This window comes from Cucurbita moschata, unplaced genomic scaffold, assembly GCF_002738365.1.
Source record: "Cucurbita moschata cultivar Rifu unplaced genomic scaffold, Cmos_1.0 Cmo_Scf00019, whole genome shotgun sequence".
NCBI lineage: Eukaryota > Viridiplantae > Streptophyta > Magnoliopsida > Cucurbitales > Cucurbitaceae > Cucurbita > Cucurbita moschata.
In genome coordinates, this window is record NW_019268535.1 from 496,820 (window position 1) to 513,015 (window position 16,196).

The window sequence follows — 16,196 nt, forward strand, 5'->3', positions numbered from 1 at the left end:
CTCAAACCAACGGAAAGCTTTCATGGCTTTGCTTTAGACTCCCCAAAAAGCCTCAAACAAATGGAGAGAGTATTATTTCCTTATAAACCCCATTGATCCTTCCAATGGAGAGAGTATTCTTTCCTTATAAACCCCTCTTGATCCTCTCTAATGGGATGTGTAATTCATAATGTACACCGAATGGTAAAATAAATTGCTACAATTTTTTTTTTTTTTTTTTTTGGGTAAAATAAATATTTCAAGTTAATAACGTCAAAGAGAATCAAAGTAAAGTTTGCTTCCTTGGATTGACCGAGTTGAGGGTCGGCGCGTATTATGATTTTGAGAATGAAGAACAGTATTAGGTACTTCAAATTTACAGCTTTTGGATGGCAAATCCAATCATTCTCTCCCACTTCCCATTGCTTTTAATTGATCTTTAAATTTTCTTCATCGGAGCAAACGGCGCCTTTTGAGTGGTAGGTGTTGGTAGCTGAAGATTTCCTCCGATCGTAAGATCAGATCCTTCCTCCCAAATTCGATTGAAGACGAATTCGAAGAAGAAGTTCGTGTAGATGTCCCCGTCAAATAGTTCGTCAAGTGGAGTTAGTGGACATGGTGGACCGAATTACATAGAACATCAAATTTCCAAAATGGATACTCTCGCCGGCATCGCCATTAAGTATGGAGTCGAGGTACCTTTCATTTTCCTTTTCCTTCTTCAATTTTTGCCTATTCTTCTGTCGGTTTAGCTTTATGTTCTCTTTTGTTGTGTTTTTTCCTCAAGTTTTGGCGATTCTTTCTCTTGTCATACCGTATCAATTAACGGTTGACTTGATTCGATTTTCGAGGTCTGGTAAATCATTGCTCTAAGTTCCTTTTTATCGCTGAAAGTATTTCAAAATCTTTGAATTTAGATTCTGATTCAACGGTGATTTCAGCACTCTCTTATTGCAGAAATCTTCATCAATTATCGAAAACTATTCCGATTTAGGCATATGTATATTGTGAAAACAATAGTTCAGTTGTGAGGATTCAATTGAATCAGTGTGTTTAACTTCGTTTGGAAACACAGTAAGGCTAACGTTAGGGCGAAATATTCGCGAGTTTCTGTATTTCCAATTCCATGAGCATTGTTTCTCTACTCGACGTAATTTAACAATGATCTGATGCTCCAAATAGATTTCTTCAGCTCTGAACTTTGTCGGTTCAGAGGTGACTTCGATCGGTTGCATTTGGCTCTTTCAGTTGATCAAGCCAAACAATAGAAAGTTCGTATTAGATTTCATTTGCTCAGATTCTTGTTAATTAAGATACCAGGGTGTCAGGATGAATAAATAGATTCGTTTTTCTTTTTCAAATTCCATCTTGCTTGCTGAATTTGCAATCATATTCTTTGAAATTGGTAATGTGTCTTTACTCTTTAGTATATAAAATTCCAGTGATGTTATTAGCAAGCTTATGCCTACTGAGAAGTTTGTGTGACCAATCAATATCCATAGTGTTGATCTTAGGCTCATCAATCTATCTGGGATCTTAGGTTATTCGCAACCTCATCAATCCATAAGTGTATATTATTTATAGCTTATTCAATTGTTAGGATAGTAAAGCTGAAAATGGTCATACACCGTGAACAACTATTTACAAAAAGAAAAAAAAAATTGGTAGAGATTGTATATGGTAGATAGTTATATATAGTAGGTGGTTATATGTGATAAACGTATATGTGTGTATATATATATATAGTAAATTGAGACCATGCTTTCAAAACTTATTTATGCATTCTTTGTTTTCTTCCTACTAAATTCTACTACCGTACATTCTTGAAGTTATCAATATAAACCTTTAATCAATATTTTTCTCCTGTATTTTCTCTCTTCTGTTCTTTGTGTTCATTTAGATTGAGTGTGTACGTTGTTGTGTGATCCTAATTGTTTTTCCCATCGTGATGCTCTTAATTTCATTTCTCACTAGGTGGCTGACATCAGGAGGTTGAATGGCTTGGCAGCAGATCTTCAAATGTTTGCTTTGAAGAAATTGAGAATTCCTCTACCAGGAAGACATCCACCATCACCCAGCTTGTCTGATGCTTCTACTGTTACAGGGTATTCCTTGCTGTGAATTTCTAGATGAGTTTATATCTTTCTATTATTAAGCTTTCTGTTTGCCTATATTTTCTGATCATACTTCATGTGTGTAAACCTGTCTTAGTCGAGTCGGTTGGCGGCTCTTAAAGTAAATTTAGCATATGCACATTGAGGCTGTGGTTAGGGGTGGGAAATGGGAATCCTAAGAATCTTATTGTAACATACTTTAAAAAACCAAGGAATTGCTTATGTGGTTAGCTAGTTTCAAGTTGTAGACATGTTTTATAGGATCATGGCGCTGTCTAACAACTTACGTCGTAGTGAACTAGTTTAGTATTTTTAAATTTGAATATTGTGAAGGCTAAGGTGGTTATAAATTATAACATTTGCATGAATTACCTTACATGCCTAGAGAACATAATATCGGTTTGAAGTATGCATTTCACCGTTTTCTTATTCTAATGATTGAAATTTGCATCATAAACATCTTATGCAGCATGTTATCTTGAGAATTGGTATAATTTCCAATTTCTTGGAGTTTCCAACTGACTTCCTTCCTTGATTTTGTTTGAAAAGTATCGTCCCGAAGTAGTAATATAGTTGAATATATGTCGAAAGTTTTGAAATTGTTCAACTTTGTACAGATATTATAATTTTAAAGATTTGATTCAGATGGTGTAATCTGTTCTCCTTGGACTGTGGATTGGATATTATCCAGAAAATTTACTGTTCAGGTTTGTCTAAATATAGATTTTGCAAAATGTATTGCAGAAGTGGATCTGTAAATGAAGAACCTCTACATCTAGGCCAACCAACTGATATGCTAAACTCTTCGCCATCTTCGAGATTGAAATCACCGAACCCGAAAGCCTCCCCTGCCATGAGTACATTACAAAAATATTATGGTCTAGTGTCACGAACAGTCGAGAATGCACCCGAAGGAATGGAGATGGCATTATACAGAACTGAGGATTCAAATTTCATTGATGATGGGTTGTTTCCCAAAACCTCTGAGCTTTCCACACCACCTTCAAACATTCACTCGAAGACCAGGAAATACGCCGGTAGTTTCTGGCCTGAGAACGAGTCAATAACCGAACATCTATTATGTACAGAACCTGGAGATGGAGAGAATGAAAAATCTGATGAAAAGCTGGTTCGCAGGCGTCAAAAGGCTGAAAATGGCGTTGGCACCCCAGAAAGATCGTCGAAGGGCGAAAATAGTAGTGGAGGCTTCTTTTCTGGTTCAAATGGGAAGAGTTTAGCCATGAGGCTGAAATCAGTTAGCAGATCAATGTTACTATCGGATTCGGATCCAGTTCGGATAAACTCGATTCCAGTAGGATTAGGAGATGCTATAATTACTGATGGCATTTCTGAAGTTCATAAATCATTAAGTACATCAAACCTGAGAGACCAAGATAGCAGCAGCAGCAGTTCAGCATCTGTGTGGGCAACAACAAGGTGGAGTTTAAAGCCGGACTTGCAAGCTCTCTCAAGTGCTTCAATCACAAAGCCACTCTTCGATGGTTTGCCAAATCCAATCACAGGGCGCAGGAACAAAGCAGCTCTTGATTAACCAAGGTCATATAAACTCTGTTCATATTCGCATTCATCGAACTGCTTCATTCTTTTGGTGTTGGCCCGAAAATTCTTTTGCAAGTGTTATTACAGGAATGTATAGGTAGGGATGCGAAATAAGAGAAAGATGGATTGTTCGAGGAAGTTAACACTGGTAAATACTACACCAACACATATATATTCTTTTTGTTGAAGATTGAGTCGTGTGGGGTAAGGGGTGATGCTTACTGTGAGGAGCGTATTTTCAACCTGACGCTATATCTTAAGATACGTACTTTATTTGTACTTAAAAGATATTTGTTGTCATCAACTACTATTATATTTCCACGAAAAAATTGCTAAGACTCATTGTTGAAGTTAGATTGTTTGTTGTCGTTAACTATTGAGTTTCCATGAAAATATAGCTAGAACTTATTAACTATTAAATTTCCATGAATATATATATATATTTTGTCAACTTCTCCCTACCCAAGGTTATATGTGAGCCGTTGTTATTTCTCTCTTGCTTGCTTAAATAACGTCTCTTTCAAATCAAAAATCTCTGTTTGCCCTCGTTTTCTTCTAAAACCTTTCTCTTAAAACCGAGGTCAGAGGTGTGAGCATACGTCGTAGACCAAGAACGAATTGGCTTAGCTCACTTGTCGCGTCTTTATTATTAAGTTTAGGGTTTAGAGTTCAGAATTCTGTTCGAGAATATAATCGTTATTGAAGTACAAATTGTTAATATAACTAAGACTCATTATTGAACTACTAGATTATTTGGGTCACCAACTATAAAATTTTCACGAAAATATAACTAAAACTCATAATTATTTGGTGTTATTAATTTCATTAAAATATAACTAGAACGGGTATATCTTGAACACTTATAAAATCAATATATATATATCTTGATTAGTTAAATTATTCGTAAGTACACTATTCAACCTCGTGGTTGAGTTCTAGAAGTATTAAGAAACCAAGAATTGGACTTGGTTGCATCAGCATGGCTATATGTTCGTGAATCCAACCATGTTTGAATCAAAGGAAGGAATCAATCAATCATGAATCTCTGAAAAGATCTCAAAACATTGAGGCATTGAATACTAAGGCTCAAGTTATAAGCAAAATTCCAGTTTAGTTTGTTTTCCCTAGCATATAACACTATTTCAAGAGTTGCACTCAGAGTTCGTTCTACTTCGCTATAGTAGTAGCTGTTCTAAATAGAGGAAGGGGAAAGGAACGAACAATCACCACCTGTTATTTGGTGGTTTAACTCTATAAATACGAACTATCCAATTAGATGTGGTGAACGCCTCTTCCAAGTGCTCCAGTTTGATGTCCTTGTTACCAATTTCAACTCCTCTGGCACGATCATACCTGCCATCCATCATCCATCATATAGACAACCCGAGTCAGGCAAGCCATTAACGAACGACACTAGTTACGTAACAACAACAAAGGAACAGAGTTTTAAAATTCTACATCGAAGAGAACCGATGGATACGTGTTTCATGACACGAACGAGTTACTATTGGTCCTAAGTCAACCTCTCTTACCGGTTCTAGTCCTACAGGTTTCCACTAAAGTGTCTTAAGTAGCCTTCGAAGAGTCCGTTTATTCTCTCTTCGTTTTCAAAGATATACCGACCGTAGGTATCTTAGATACGAAATGCAGTAGTTATTGCTAACCATATACATCTTTGGGGTGTATATGGATATTCATTCCTATCATCAGCAAGAACAAGCTTGTGATATGGACGTAGATGATATATTAATTAGCCTATATGTTCAGTCCTATCTGACTATGTCAATAACACGTGTTGCTTTCATCGAGAAAATATCGAGCTCATAAATTTTCTTTACGCTTAATGTCTATAGATTTTGAACTTACCCAGGAGGCTTGCCATATTCTGTTACTAGCTCGCCGAACCGATAATATGAAAGCTTGTACCTGGTGACCAAGTAAAAGGTGTAAGTATAACATAGAGCACTAAATCCACATTACCTCGTATAAGAAGATATGAAATGTAGCAATACAAACGCACGTAAATCGTATCCAACGCTAAGGAACTTACATAAGACAATTCAACATCTTGGGAGCTGCCCCTTTGTCGACTCGATATTCTCCATTTACCAGATAATCGGGTTCTTTGATTACAGGGAAAACACCACCTCCAATTCTCACCATCCACAAAAATCTAGCATGACGTGACGCACAATTTTCGTCAAATAAGATACTAAATAATATAACACATGATGCAATCTGAAAATATGTATTGAATAGGCAAGATAGTCATAGAGAGCGTTGATAGTGGAGTAGTCCATATGCCAATCATTTACTTTATTCAAAGAAACAAACTCTTACTTGTTAATATCATCAGATGAATAGCCAGTCACACCACCAAAGACAACTAGCACATAATCCACATCGAGTGATCTCATTATTTCGTAAGCCTCATCTTCATACGAAGACATTGCACGTCCAACAGTAGCGATGTGTGTGTTATTCCAGGTATTGTTGTCGACAATGACAGTTCTGTTTCCCATTGCTGTGATTTGGTACCCATAATCCCACCATGACATCACCTTAGCATCTTGAGGAGTATTCTGTCTGAGCCAAAAGTATGCCTCACGGTAGTCATCGAAGATAACCCTGTTACCATGGGCGCCCCGTGCAGACAAGACAATTGATGGAGATGAATAAGCTTCTGAGGTGACCCATGTACAATGGGTTGCATACCTTGAAAGCAAGTAAAAAGCACCAAAGAGCAGCGCAATAGCACCATTCCTTTGGAAAGGCTGGGATTGATCAAGAGATGCCTGTTGGTTGCATGGGAGGGGGAGAGAAGAATTAATCCAGCTCAAGAAAAAATATGATCCCTTTTCAAGCATATATAGAAACAATCATATAATTTGAAGTGCATAAACAACCAGAATGAAGAGAGTTCATCTTTTGACATATTAGTGCAACTCGAAATGATTCATTAAGACAAATGAAGATTAGATCGACGATGTTGAGCCGACATAAAAGGCAGATAAACAGAGCTAGACTTACCTTAGAGGAACTCTTCACATTGCTGGCTCCTTTGCTAGAACTAATCTGAGCAACCTTCGGTTTCGCCCTCGCTAACTGGGTCAAGTTCTTTATTGTAGCAGAGACAGCTATAGCACTGATAAGACATACTGCAGGCGTAGCAACAAGAATTAACCTGACCATAACTCCGGCAAAGTACATGCTAGTAAGACCATACATGACGATGAAAATTGTTGCATCAGACAAGCGCTTGAAGCAAAAATAGAGACCAGCTGGGAAAAGGAAAAGCAAAATGTGGAAGTCAAACATGAAAGATGACCAAGCTGTGGGTTGATGCTCAGAAACAGATGCTATTATAGGTATGTGATCTTTCGCATATGTTGGATCCAAAAGAGAATAGAACCGGCCAGCCCATGGGGATATATACCCCGACGCAGTGCCAACTCCCAATGCAACGGTACCCACCGCAACTGCACTGGTCACGGTGATCTTCAAGAAGGATTGGAACAATTTAGTATCGCTCAGCATGTACTTCACCCAGTCCAAGAAGTAAAAGACCTGTAATGGAGGCCGATTAGTTCAATGAATAAAATAGAATACATAAAGCTTTTTCTCTTCACTTCCCAGTTCCCACCACACCACGGTAGCTACAGACCATGAAATATTATTTCATGTGGGCAAAAAATGTACAGTATACAAGCTAAAGCAAACAGCCCAAGCCCAAGCCCACCACTAGTAGATACTATCCTTTTCGGGCTTTTCCTCGAGGTTTTTAAAACACGTCTACTAGGGAGAGGTTTTCACACCCTTATAAAGAATGTTTCGTTCCCCGCTCCAACTTACGTGGGATCTCACAATTCACCCACTTGGGGGCCCAGCGTCCTCGTTGGTATACCGCTTGGTGTCTGACTCTTTGATACCATTTTTAACCGGCTAAAGCGGACAATATCTGTTAGGGAGGGCTTGAGAAACTAAAGTTTTTTTTTTTTTTCATCTGTGGTAACTGAATAATAAACTACAGAGATACAACACCCTTTTACATATGTGATTTTATGCCCCATCTCAACCCATTTGCAGATTTTACGTGCCCCCAATGCCATAATTCTAGACAGCGCAAGGACTTTTACGTATAAAGCTCTCCACCCAAGAACATTATTACCAAGTGGCAAGCCCCCAATCAATGGGGACACTCATAGGGTAAAAACATAAATACTTTACATTGGAACGTTTCTTTTCCCACCATTGGAATCAATGTAATGACATGACAAGTAAAATTTTGCCTTCTCCCAAGATTATGCCACACTTCATCATATGACGAACAGAATCAACAAAAGAGAATAACAAAATCAACAAAAGAGATAATATAGAATTACAACCTGAATCAAAAAGAAGACGCCCATCGCAGCCATATGCTCCCCAGACTGAACATGCTGAAAACCAACAAAACGAATCTGCATGGCAAGCAACATTCCCAAGATGTACATACAATTATACGCCACATATAATCGCATTGAGTATCTGCCCGTTATCAGAAGAACCAGCACATAAAGTGGAATCAAGTTAATTATAAACACATAGCCACCCCACGCTGAAACCATGTAAAAGTACCCAAAAGCCGAGGCTAGAGCCCAAGCAACAGATCCAGTATTTACCGCCTTCACGAATAGATAGAAAGTCAATAACAACGCAAAAATGGCGACACCTTCATTATCGTACGATCCCGCAACAGATCTCGAAATGTAGCCTGGACAAATTGCAATCAGAGCGGCTGCAACAAGTCCAGCACCCGAGTCCCAGATTTCTTTACCGAAAAAGTACGCAACCAATGTAGTATTTGACGCGAAAAATGGAGCCGTCAATACACAGACCTCACGGATATGCACGGCGAACTTCAGAAACCGTAGCCCCCAATAGATAATGGCGGCCGTGACCATAAGTCCAGGATAGAGCGTACCTCCAATGATTCGACCGAGAGGATACCAACTCTCAGAATCAAACCAATTCCAGAATTCGTAAAAGCCCTTCTGCGTGAGGAAGAGCGTAGTTCGGTAATTGAAGTAGGGATCAAACTCATGGATCATCGACTCATATCGCAGAACACTGAAAAGCCTAGTAATGAAGGCCAAAACATAAACGAGACAAAGGATCGAGACGCGGATCAGAAGCTCTTGTTGCTTGGTCTTGAGCTTGAACGATTTGAAAGACAAAATGTTGAACAGATCAGATTTAGCATTCGGCGCCATGGTTGCAGAGTTGGTCGGGTTATTCGATCCAGATTTAACAGAACCATTGACAGGATCGGTCTTCCCAACCATGATTGAAGAAATTAAAGGAAATGTAATAATTTAAAATCGCGATAAGGAAATTGAAATTCGGGTCAACGCTGCGAAATTGCCATGGAAGGGTTTGGAAATGGAGCAAAACCCTAAAATTAAACGAGAGGGAGGATGGAGAAGAAAAGGCAGAGGTGAATCTAGAGACTGATACTAAAAGCGCAGAAGAGAAGAACTACACTGAATCTGGTTTTGCTCCAGAGGAGGACGAGTTGGCGATACTATCACTGGGTTCTGAATTTACCTATTTGGGCTTCATATTGGGCTTTTGAGAATTTATGGGCTTCTTATTGGGCTTTTGAGAATTTATGGGCTTCTTATTGGGCTTGGAGAATGTCGAGGCTTCATATTGGGCTTGGGAATGTATGGGCTTCTTATTGGGCTTGGAGAATGTCTGGGCTTCATATTGGGCTTGGGCATTCAGATCTCTTTGCACCAATCCATTTTAAAAGGAGAAATTGGCTTTTAATTTTGGCCTAAGTCATTATCTTTCTCGATCTACCTCTTAATTACCTAATTACCTAATGTAAGACTATTCCTCTCATACCCTTTTAGTTCTTGAGTGGGTTATTACCTTACCTCGATTGGCCCAACGAAAGAACGCTGTGGGCTTCATTCAATGGACTGCTTTGTTGGTTCAGGGGGTCCGGTTTTTCGGTTTAGTATATAGGGCGGCACCCTTTGTTGTTGGTGTGAACAATTATCGTTCTTTTGAGTATTTATCAGATGTTTTTTTTTTAAATCATTTTTTAAATGAAAGCTTATCTAAAGGTAAACCTGACATATTTTTTTTCTAGCTTAGATTAAGATCGCAAGAACACCAAGAAACGACTCGAGCCAAAACTAATGAAAAGTAAGTTGTTGATAGTCTTTTGTATTTGTATCGATATATGGTCGAGATTCTTCGAAAGGAAAAAAGAATATTTTGTTGTGTTTTCTAAAAAATAGATAAACTATTGGGCCCTTTTATGAATCAATTAGTATATTCCTTCCAATAAGGAAAAGGATTCCTGAGATTGCCATACACGCAACGTGGGAAGAAACAAAACATAAACTTTTGTTCCTTCCAGGGAAAGAGACCGATTGATACGTCTTCTTTCTTGCTTTATTTTCTGATGAGTCAAAATAGGGTGGCTTCATCCAACCACCTAACTTATCAATTTACATGATATTTAAATACTTCACAATTAAAAAAAAAAAAACAACTTATAAATATTGGTAACGACATTAACCAAAAAAAATAAAAAAAGTGAAATTTGGTAAGTTGAAACGAACCAAAAAAGTGAAATTTTGTAAGTTTGATTCAATAAATTTGGTAACCGAAACAACATGAACCAAAAAAAAATGAAATTTAGTAAGTTTTAATCAATTTAGTGAATTTATAAGATCCTTAATTTGTCCCTAATAGTTGTACCATGTTGCGATGTTGGATCAAGTTTTTACCTTTTATCATTCAACATTACAAGAGAAAAAATGCACAACATTCGTAACTTGTTTTACGAGAGATAGTTAACCCGTCTAACCTCACGATATGGTGCACCTAGCAGCCTTCAAATTTGAAACGATATCACGAACGTACCAAGATTCTATTCATAGGCTTCATTTAAGTAAGATTTAAACACTATATAATATATAGTAAGGTTAACCATATAATATATATCACCCCAATGCAGCCTAATCCTGATAGCGAATGATGATGGCAGTAATAACAACTTGATATAAAACCGATAATTGAATCAAACATAAAGTATCTCCATGCGAGTTTTAAAATGAACCTCGGCAGTAAGAGGCTGAAACATTGAATGCCTCAAAAAATATCTTCATATGAAAAGTTGGGTGTACCTTATTGAAGATTTAACACCATTTTCTTTAGGTGGAAGCAGGTAACTCCAAATTTTGTGCAAAATGGAACGAACTACGAAACTCTGAAATCTGAGCTTTTGATTTAACTGACAAGGCCTCTCTGTTTGAAGACATCAAGCATTGCAACGCCAATTTTCGCAGGCGACTCGACCACTGTTACTCCAGCTTCTCGCAGTGTCTTGATTTTGTCTTGGGCGGTACCTTTTCCACCCGAAACAATGGCTGCAAAATCCGAAAGTCTCATTATCGATGCGATATATGCAGAAATGATGGACACACATATAAATATGTTTCTCTTTTTGGGGATGCAGGTAGAGGACCGATATCTTCTCATTGTTCACTAAGAATTAAAAGGGGTACACGATATATGTGAGATCCCACATCAGTTGAGGAGAGGAACGAAGCATTTCTTATAAGAGTGGAAACCTCTCATTGGCATACAAGTTTTAAAACCTTAAAGGGAAGCCCAAAAGGGAAAGTCCAAAGAGGACAATATCTGGCTTGGGCTGATACAAATGGTATTAGAGCCAGTCACTGGGCGGCGTGCCATCCGGGACGCTGAGCCTCCCTAAGGGTGTGGAAACCTCTCCCTAGTAGACGCGTTTTGAAAAACCTTGAGGGGGAGCGGTTCTAACTCAAAGGTGGAGGTTAGAAACTAATCAAACACTAATATAAAGGGAAATACTCAAAAAATTTACATACCACCAGCATGACCCATGCGACGGCCTGGGGGAGCAGTAAGGCCAGCAATGAAGCCAACGATAGGCTTCTCAGTCCCACTTTCCTGTTATAACACAATAAACTCTTCAGAACTTGAAATTACAGTGCAGTATTTCATAACACATGGGTCAACAAGTCTAATTCATTTGAATAATCCATTACAAAGACCACATTAGTTCTTCCAAGCGACAATGTTGAAATGGAAATTTAGTACATCAAAGAATATTTGAAGAAAAGACACAGACTTACACAAAATTTTTCGACAATATTGTTTACCAAGCTATATCTTGGTGTAAACTATCTAATATTTTTACTTCGTATAGTTATACCTCCCTCATTGCAAATTGGAAAGGTCTTTTGTAAACATCATGGATATTACATCCCTTTTGTAAATTTCGATCTATCAATGAAGTAATGGCAGCGATATATGAGAGAATCTTAGGAAGGCCATGCCAATATTATCTGTTTCAGAACTTCCTCCTAGGAGTCAATGGAAGTCTTTTTCTTGATGCAATTAACCAGTAGCACTAAAATGTGCAATAAATTATGAATATAACGGTTCAGAAAAGCATTATACAATAAAATATTTGAAGGGGAATGAATAAATCTAGAGCTAATCAATATAAGTAGCAATGAACTTCCAAAGTTCTTTGATGATGATGAGTTCAAATAGAATATGCTCAGATAGCTATACTTAAAGTAAAATAAAGTAGAAGGACAGAACCTTTATCAAAGCAGCAGCATCCTCTTCCGCAGTCCCACCAATTTCTCCAATTAGAACAATACCTGAATGCGCATGAGGCATCGTGTCAGACTCTAGAGATTACCATACCTTTCTTGTAATTAGTAATATTTACCATAAAAATTAGAACAAGCGGAGGAGAGAAATAATAACTAAACATGATTCACCAATCCAGCCAATTTGTTGTCATCCATTCATAATATTTTATATTGTTCAGTCAATTTGCAAACAGACCAATAAACCGAAACACGAATAACCTTCTGTCTGAGGATCAGCAAGGAACTTCTCGATGCAATCAACAAAGTTTGTCCCATTGAAGGGATCTCCTCCAATACCTACGCACGTGGATTGTCCAAGGCCAACAGCAGTAGTTTGGAAAACCTAAGCATCACATATTATGGGGCATTGAAAGCTTAAAAAAATAGTTAAAAATAAAAATAACGAAAAAACTCGCTCTACTTTCAAGATAGTAACACAGTAAAACTCACCGCTTCATAGGTCAAGGTGCCAGATCGTGATACAATGCCAATGCGCCCAGGTTTGTGGATGTACCCAGGCATAATTCCAATTTTACACTCTCCAGGCTTGATAATACCAGGGCAGTTAGGGCCAATCAACCTAGTTTTAGATTGTTTGTTTAAAGCAGCCTTAACTCTTACCTGAAATTCGTACATATTAGATTTGTTTACGTTTTGATTAGGAGGTTGAATGAACTAACTCAGACACGGTTTTAATCAGAACAAATAGTCAACACGTACATTATAGAACTGTTAAAACAATTTTAGCTTGGAGTACAAAATCTAAACAAGTAAACATTTCAATAGAACTACTTTCAATCACTACTGTAGCTAGTTATCTGGAACAGGGCACGTCCATTCAAGAAACAAAGCAGAGGGCATGATAGGTCTATGGCTTCAATTAGCTCTAAAATATGATAGTAAATATAGATTACTGTCATATGGTATAATGACTTTTTCTTTTCCATTCCAGCTAACAGAGGCGACGGTAGCCTCTTGTTTTGTCCCTTTTCGCTTATAATCCAATAACAAGCTACTCTTGTAGATTATTGTCGAATGCCTTTTGTATAAAAACGAAAGTAAATTTGAATTATCGTCATATGATATAGGTGACCCATCTTCTACCATCCCAGTTAACCAGCCATGATGTAGCTTCTTCTTTGGCTTATAATCCAAGTACAAAACTAGTTTTGTACATCGTTCGTTAATATGGTATCAACGAAATCTACTTTCTGGTCCTGGGGCCTCTTCTTTAACATCTTTTTGTGGATTGAGACACTAGTCGCTATCCTAAATGTTCATGCATTAGATTTATCCAAAACCTACCTTTAGTTTCACACTTTAAGACTTTCTTCAATTACCCGTTCCTTTTATTAGTAACATTCAGGGTTCTTTTTTCCTTCATCTTTTAATTTGCCTCTTTTATCTCACCCTCTGTTGGTTTGGCCATCCCACAAACTTTTCACACATCATAAGCTGCCATTCTCTAGATACAAACAATTAGTACTTTCACAAATAAAAAGGACAGACACTCTGTAATGAAATGTTCCAAATAGATTGCCAATTCTTCTGTATTGCAAAGCATATGAACGAATCCAGGCAGGCATATGTCAATTTTCACTTACCATATCATGCTGTGGGACCCCTTCCGTTATACAAACTACAAGATCTAGCTCAGCTTCCATCGCCTCCAAGATAGCTGCTGCAGCAAACGGCGGAGGGACATAAATTACTGATGCATTGGCCTTCGTTTCAGCTTTGGCTTCAGCGACTGTGTTAAAAACAGGAAGTCCCAAGTGTTCGGTTCCACCCTTCTTTGGCGTTACACCACCGACCTAATTCAACAAATAGCATGGCTTAAGAACTGATGATCTCCACTTTTATCAAAATACCGTTGATGAACAATAAGAAACTAGGAAAAATCAGGAACCAATAAAAGAGAAAACTGAAGGAATGCCAGGCTTTGAAAGTCAGATTATGCTGTATAGATAGGCAGATAAAAGAAGAAAAAATTGCAACCAAATTTACATTTAAAACACTGTTTAGTGCAGATCCCATGAGCTTAAGTACGGAGACAAAAATTGCACATAGGTCACGAGAAACAAGCCAATACTTGCAATTAAGAGGCGACATGGCCCGTCAAAAAGCATTTTTAGTGAACTATCGTTCTCACGGCTCTCGCCTTTTGGGTCCCAAGTTCATTTCTAAATCTGTATAACGAGTAAATTCGCTGTCCGACATAAAGCCAGATCCGTCACATCCTGTGGTTTTCTACAGCCAAATTGAATTGCAGATCAAATCTATAGTAGTGTCACACTGTTCTGTTCTATCAGAAGATTAAGGATCGTGAGGCAATCATTTCGAAATACCTTCCCATTGCTGGGACGGAAAGCGGGAAATTAATGGGGAGAAAGACTTTCAATAAAGTCTATGAACAGCGGAAATCATTCTAAAAATTTAATAACGTAAATCTTGAGATTAAAAGACATCACGCTACACCATGGAGCAAGAGAAATACCATTTTCGTGCCATATTCGATTGCCTGCTCAGTGTGGAAGGTACCGTTTTTACCAGTGATCCCTTGACATATGACGCGAGTGTTTTTATCTACGAATACCGCCGGCGGTGGTGGCGGTGCAGCTGCGTAATGCCGAATCTGCGACGCCGCCTGCGAAAACACAGAGGATGATGAAGATGAAGAAGCTTTTCGATTAATGGCCGACCCTATGAGCTTGGCAACGGCTTGACAACCCATCGTGTTACTTCGATTCGATTCGATTCTCTGTTGGGCGCAGCCGCCTTGTTCAGAGTATCACGAACTCAGAAATATTTTGCCTTCTCCACACTCGCCTCCTCGCTCGCTCTTTCTTTCCTTTCCCTTTTACTTGTTTCCTTTTCTTTTTCCTTCTTCTCTGCCTCGCTTCCTGTCTTTGAATTCTCCCTTTCTAGTTTCTCCACTCTGCTTGGGTTTGGGCTTAATGTTTTCTGGGCCTTCTGTTTTTGGATTATTGGGCCTTCCTTTTGGGCCGTGAACTTCCTTTTTGGGCCCGTGGCCTTCAATTTTGGGCTTCGTTTTATGTCATTTGATATACAATTCTGAAAAACATCAAATTAAAATAATAAACTACTAATAAATAGTTAAAAAAATGTACACGAATATGGCTGAGTTAAACTTTTAGACCCACCCGAACCCAAAATTTCGAGTTGGATTGAATTATGAACCATGAGTTAACGACTCAACTAATCTATTTTTCAGGTTTAGTTAGATATAGGTGAAACCTATCTGAAATTTCGGACTTGGGTTGAATTATAAACTATATTCAAGTCAACGGCTTAACTAACCTATTTTTCAGGTTTAGTTGGCATGGGTCTCCATCTCATTGTATATTTGTTTTTAATTATTTTAAAAAATATATTTATTTTTGTTAATTACTAAAATTTAAAAAAAAAAAATCAAATATTATTATATATTTACAACATTTTTAAAAGTACCTGTAAATTTGAGTTAAGTTTGGAATTTGGTCGGGTTGACCCAACTAACAAATCTGCGGAAAAAATCAAGTCTAATCCATTCTTTATTGTCTGTATTAGGTAGTTATAGTTATTTGAACCATCAAGTTATACGAACACCCTAAGTTATTACACGTTCGTGAAAAAAATTTGTTAAAATATTAGAATAAAAATGGACACTGACAGAAACATTTTAGTAGTATTTCATAGTCTTATAACATAAAATGTTAATGGTAATGTTATAACTTTTAAGGGTTTTAAATAAATAATGCATATTTTTTAGAATTTAGCGAATGATTTTTAACCACAAAAAAAAAAAAAAAAAAAAAAAAAAAAAAAAAAAAAAAAA

At 37.6% G+C, this 16,196-nt stretch overlaps 3 protein-coding genes across 3 annotated transcripts; 1 reads left to right on the forward strand and 2 right to left on the reverse strand.

The window, feature by feature from the left end:
- Positions 1 to 319: 319 nt before the first annotated feature.
- Positions 320 to 4,007, forward strand: LOC111456756. The gene is made up of 3 exons (XM_023098743.1): positions 320 to 674; positions 1,954 to 2,084; positions 2,838 to 4,007. Exons 1-3 carry the CDS (start codon positions 555 to 557, stop codon positions 3,643 to 3,645), a joined length of 1,059 nt encoding a protein of 352 aa, XP_022954511.1. The 5' UTR covers positions 320 to 554; the 3' UTR covers positions 3,646 to 4,007.
- Positions 4,008 to 4,697: 690 nt separating this feature from the next.
- Positions 4,698 to 9,198, reverse strand: LOC111456753 (dolichyl-diphosphooligosaccharide--protein glycosyltransferase subunit STT3B). The gene is made up of 6 exons (XM_023098737.1): positions 8,039 to 9,198; positions 6,684 to 7,220; positions 5,994 to 6,448; positions 5,704 to 5,826; positions 5,520 to 5,579; positions 4,698 to 5,006 (listed from the first exon to the last, which is right to left on the reverse strand). The coding sequence occupies exons 1-6, from the start codon at positions 8,975 to 8,977 to the stop codon at positions 4,877 to 4,879; spliced, it is 2,244 nt and encodes a 747-aa protein (XP_022954505.1). The 5' UTR covers positions 8,978 to 9,198; the 3' UTR covers positions 4,698 to 4,876.
- Positions 9,199 to 10,689: 1,491 nt separating this feature from the next.
- On the reverse strand, positions 10,690 to 15,260 carry LOC111457219 (succinate--CoA ligase [ADP-forming] subunit alpha, mitochondrial). Its single transcript, XM_023099410.1, has 7 exons — positions 14,856 to 15,260; positions 13,963 to 14,172; positions 12,809 to 12,979; positions 12,578 to 12,701; positions 12,303 to 12,364; positions 11,561 to 11,642; positions 10,690 to 11,080 (listed from the first exon to the last, which is right to left on the reverse strand). The coding sequence occupies exons 1-7, from the start codon at positions 15,090 to 15,092 to the stop codon at positions 10,941 to 10,943; spliced, it is 1,026 nt and encodes a 341-aa protein (XP_022955178.1). The 5' UTR covers positions 15,093 to 15,260; the 3' UTR covers positions 10,690 to 10,940.
- Between the last annotated feature and the right edge of the window lie 936 nt (positions 15,261 to 16,196).

Coding starts and splice junctions, on each gene's coding strand:
- LOC111457219 (XM_023099410.1), bottom strand. CDS start 15,092: ATGGGTTGTCAAGCCGTTGCCAAGCTCATAGGGTCGGCCATTAATCGA. Junction 12,365..12,577: donor TGCTGATCCTCAGACAGAAG/GTTATTCGTGTT, acceptor ATGCGCATTCAG/GTATTGTTCTAATTGGAGAA. Junction 11,081..11,560: donor TCGCATGGGTCATGCTGGTG/GTATGTAAATTT, acceptor CGGATTTTGCAG/CCATTGTTTCGGGTGGAAAA.
- LOC111456753 (XM_023098737.1), bottom strand. CDS start 8,977: ATGGTTGGGAAGACCGATCCTGTCAATGGTTCTGTTAAATCTGGATCG. Junction 5,827..5,993: donor TCATCTGATGATATTAACAA/GTAAGAGTTTGT, acceptor ACGTCATGCTAG/ATTTTTGTGGATGGTGAGAA. Junction 5,580..5,703: donor AAGATGTTGAATTGTCTTAT/GTAAGTTCCTTA, acceptor CTTGGTCACCAG/GTACAAGCTTTCATATTATC.
- LOC111456756 (XM_023098743.1), top strand. CDS start 555: ATGTCCCCGTCAAATAGTTCGTCAAGTGGAGTTAGTGGACATGGTGGA. Junction 675..1,953: donor CCATTAAGTATGGAGTCGAG/GTACCTTTCATT, acceptor ATTTCTCACTAG/GTGGCTGACATCAGGAGGTT. Junction 2,085..2,837: donor GATGCTTCTACTGTTACAGG/GTATTCCTTGCT, acceptor AATGTATTGCAG/AAGTGGATCTGTAAATGAAG.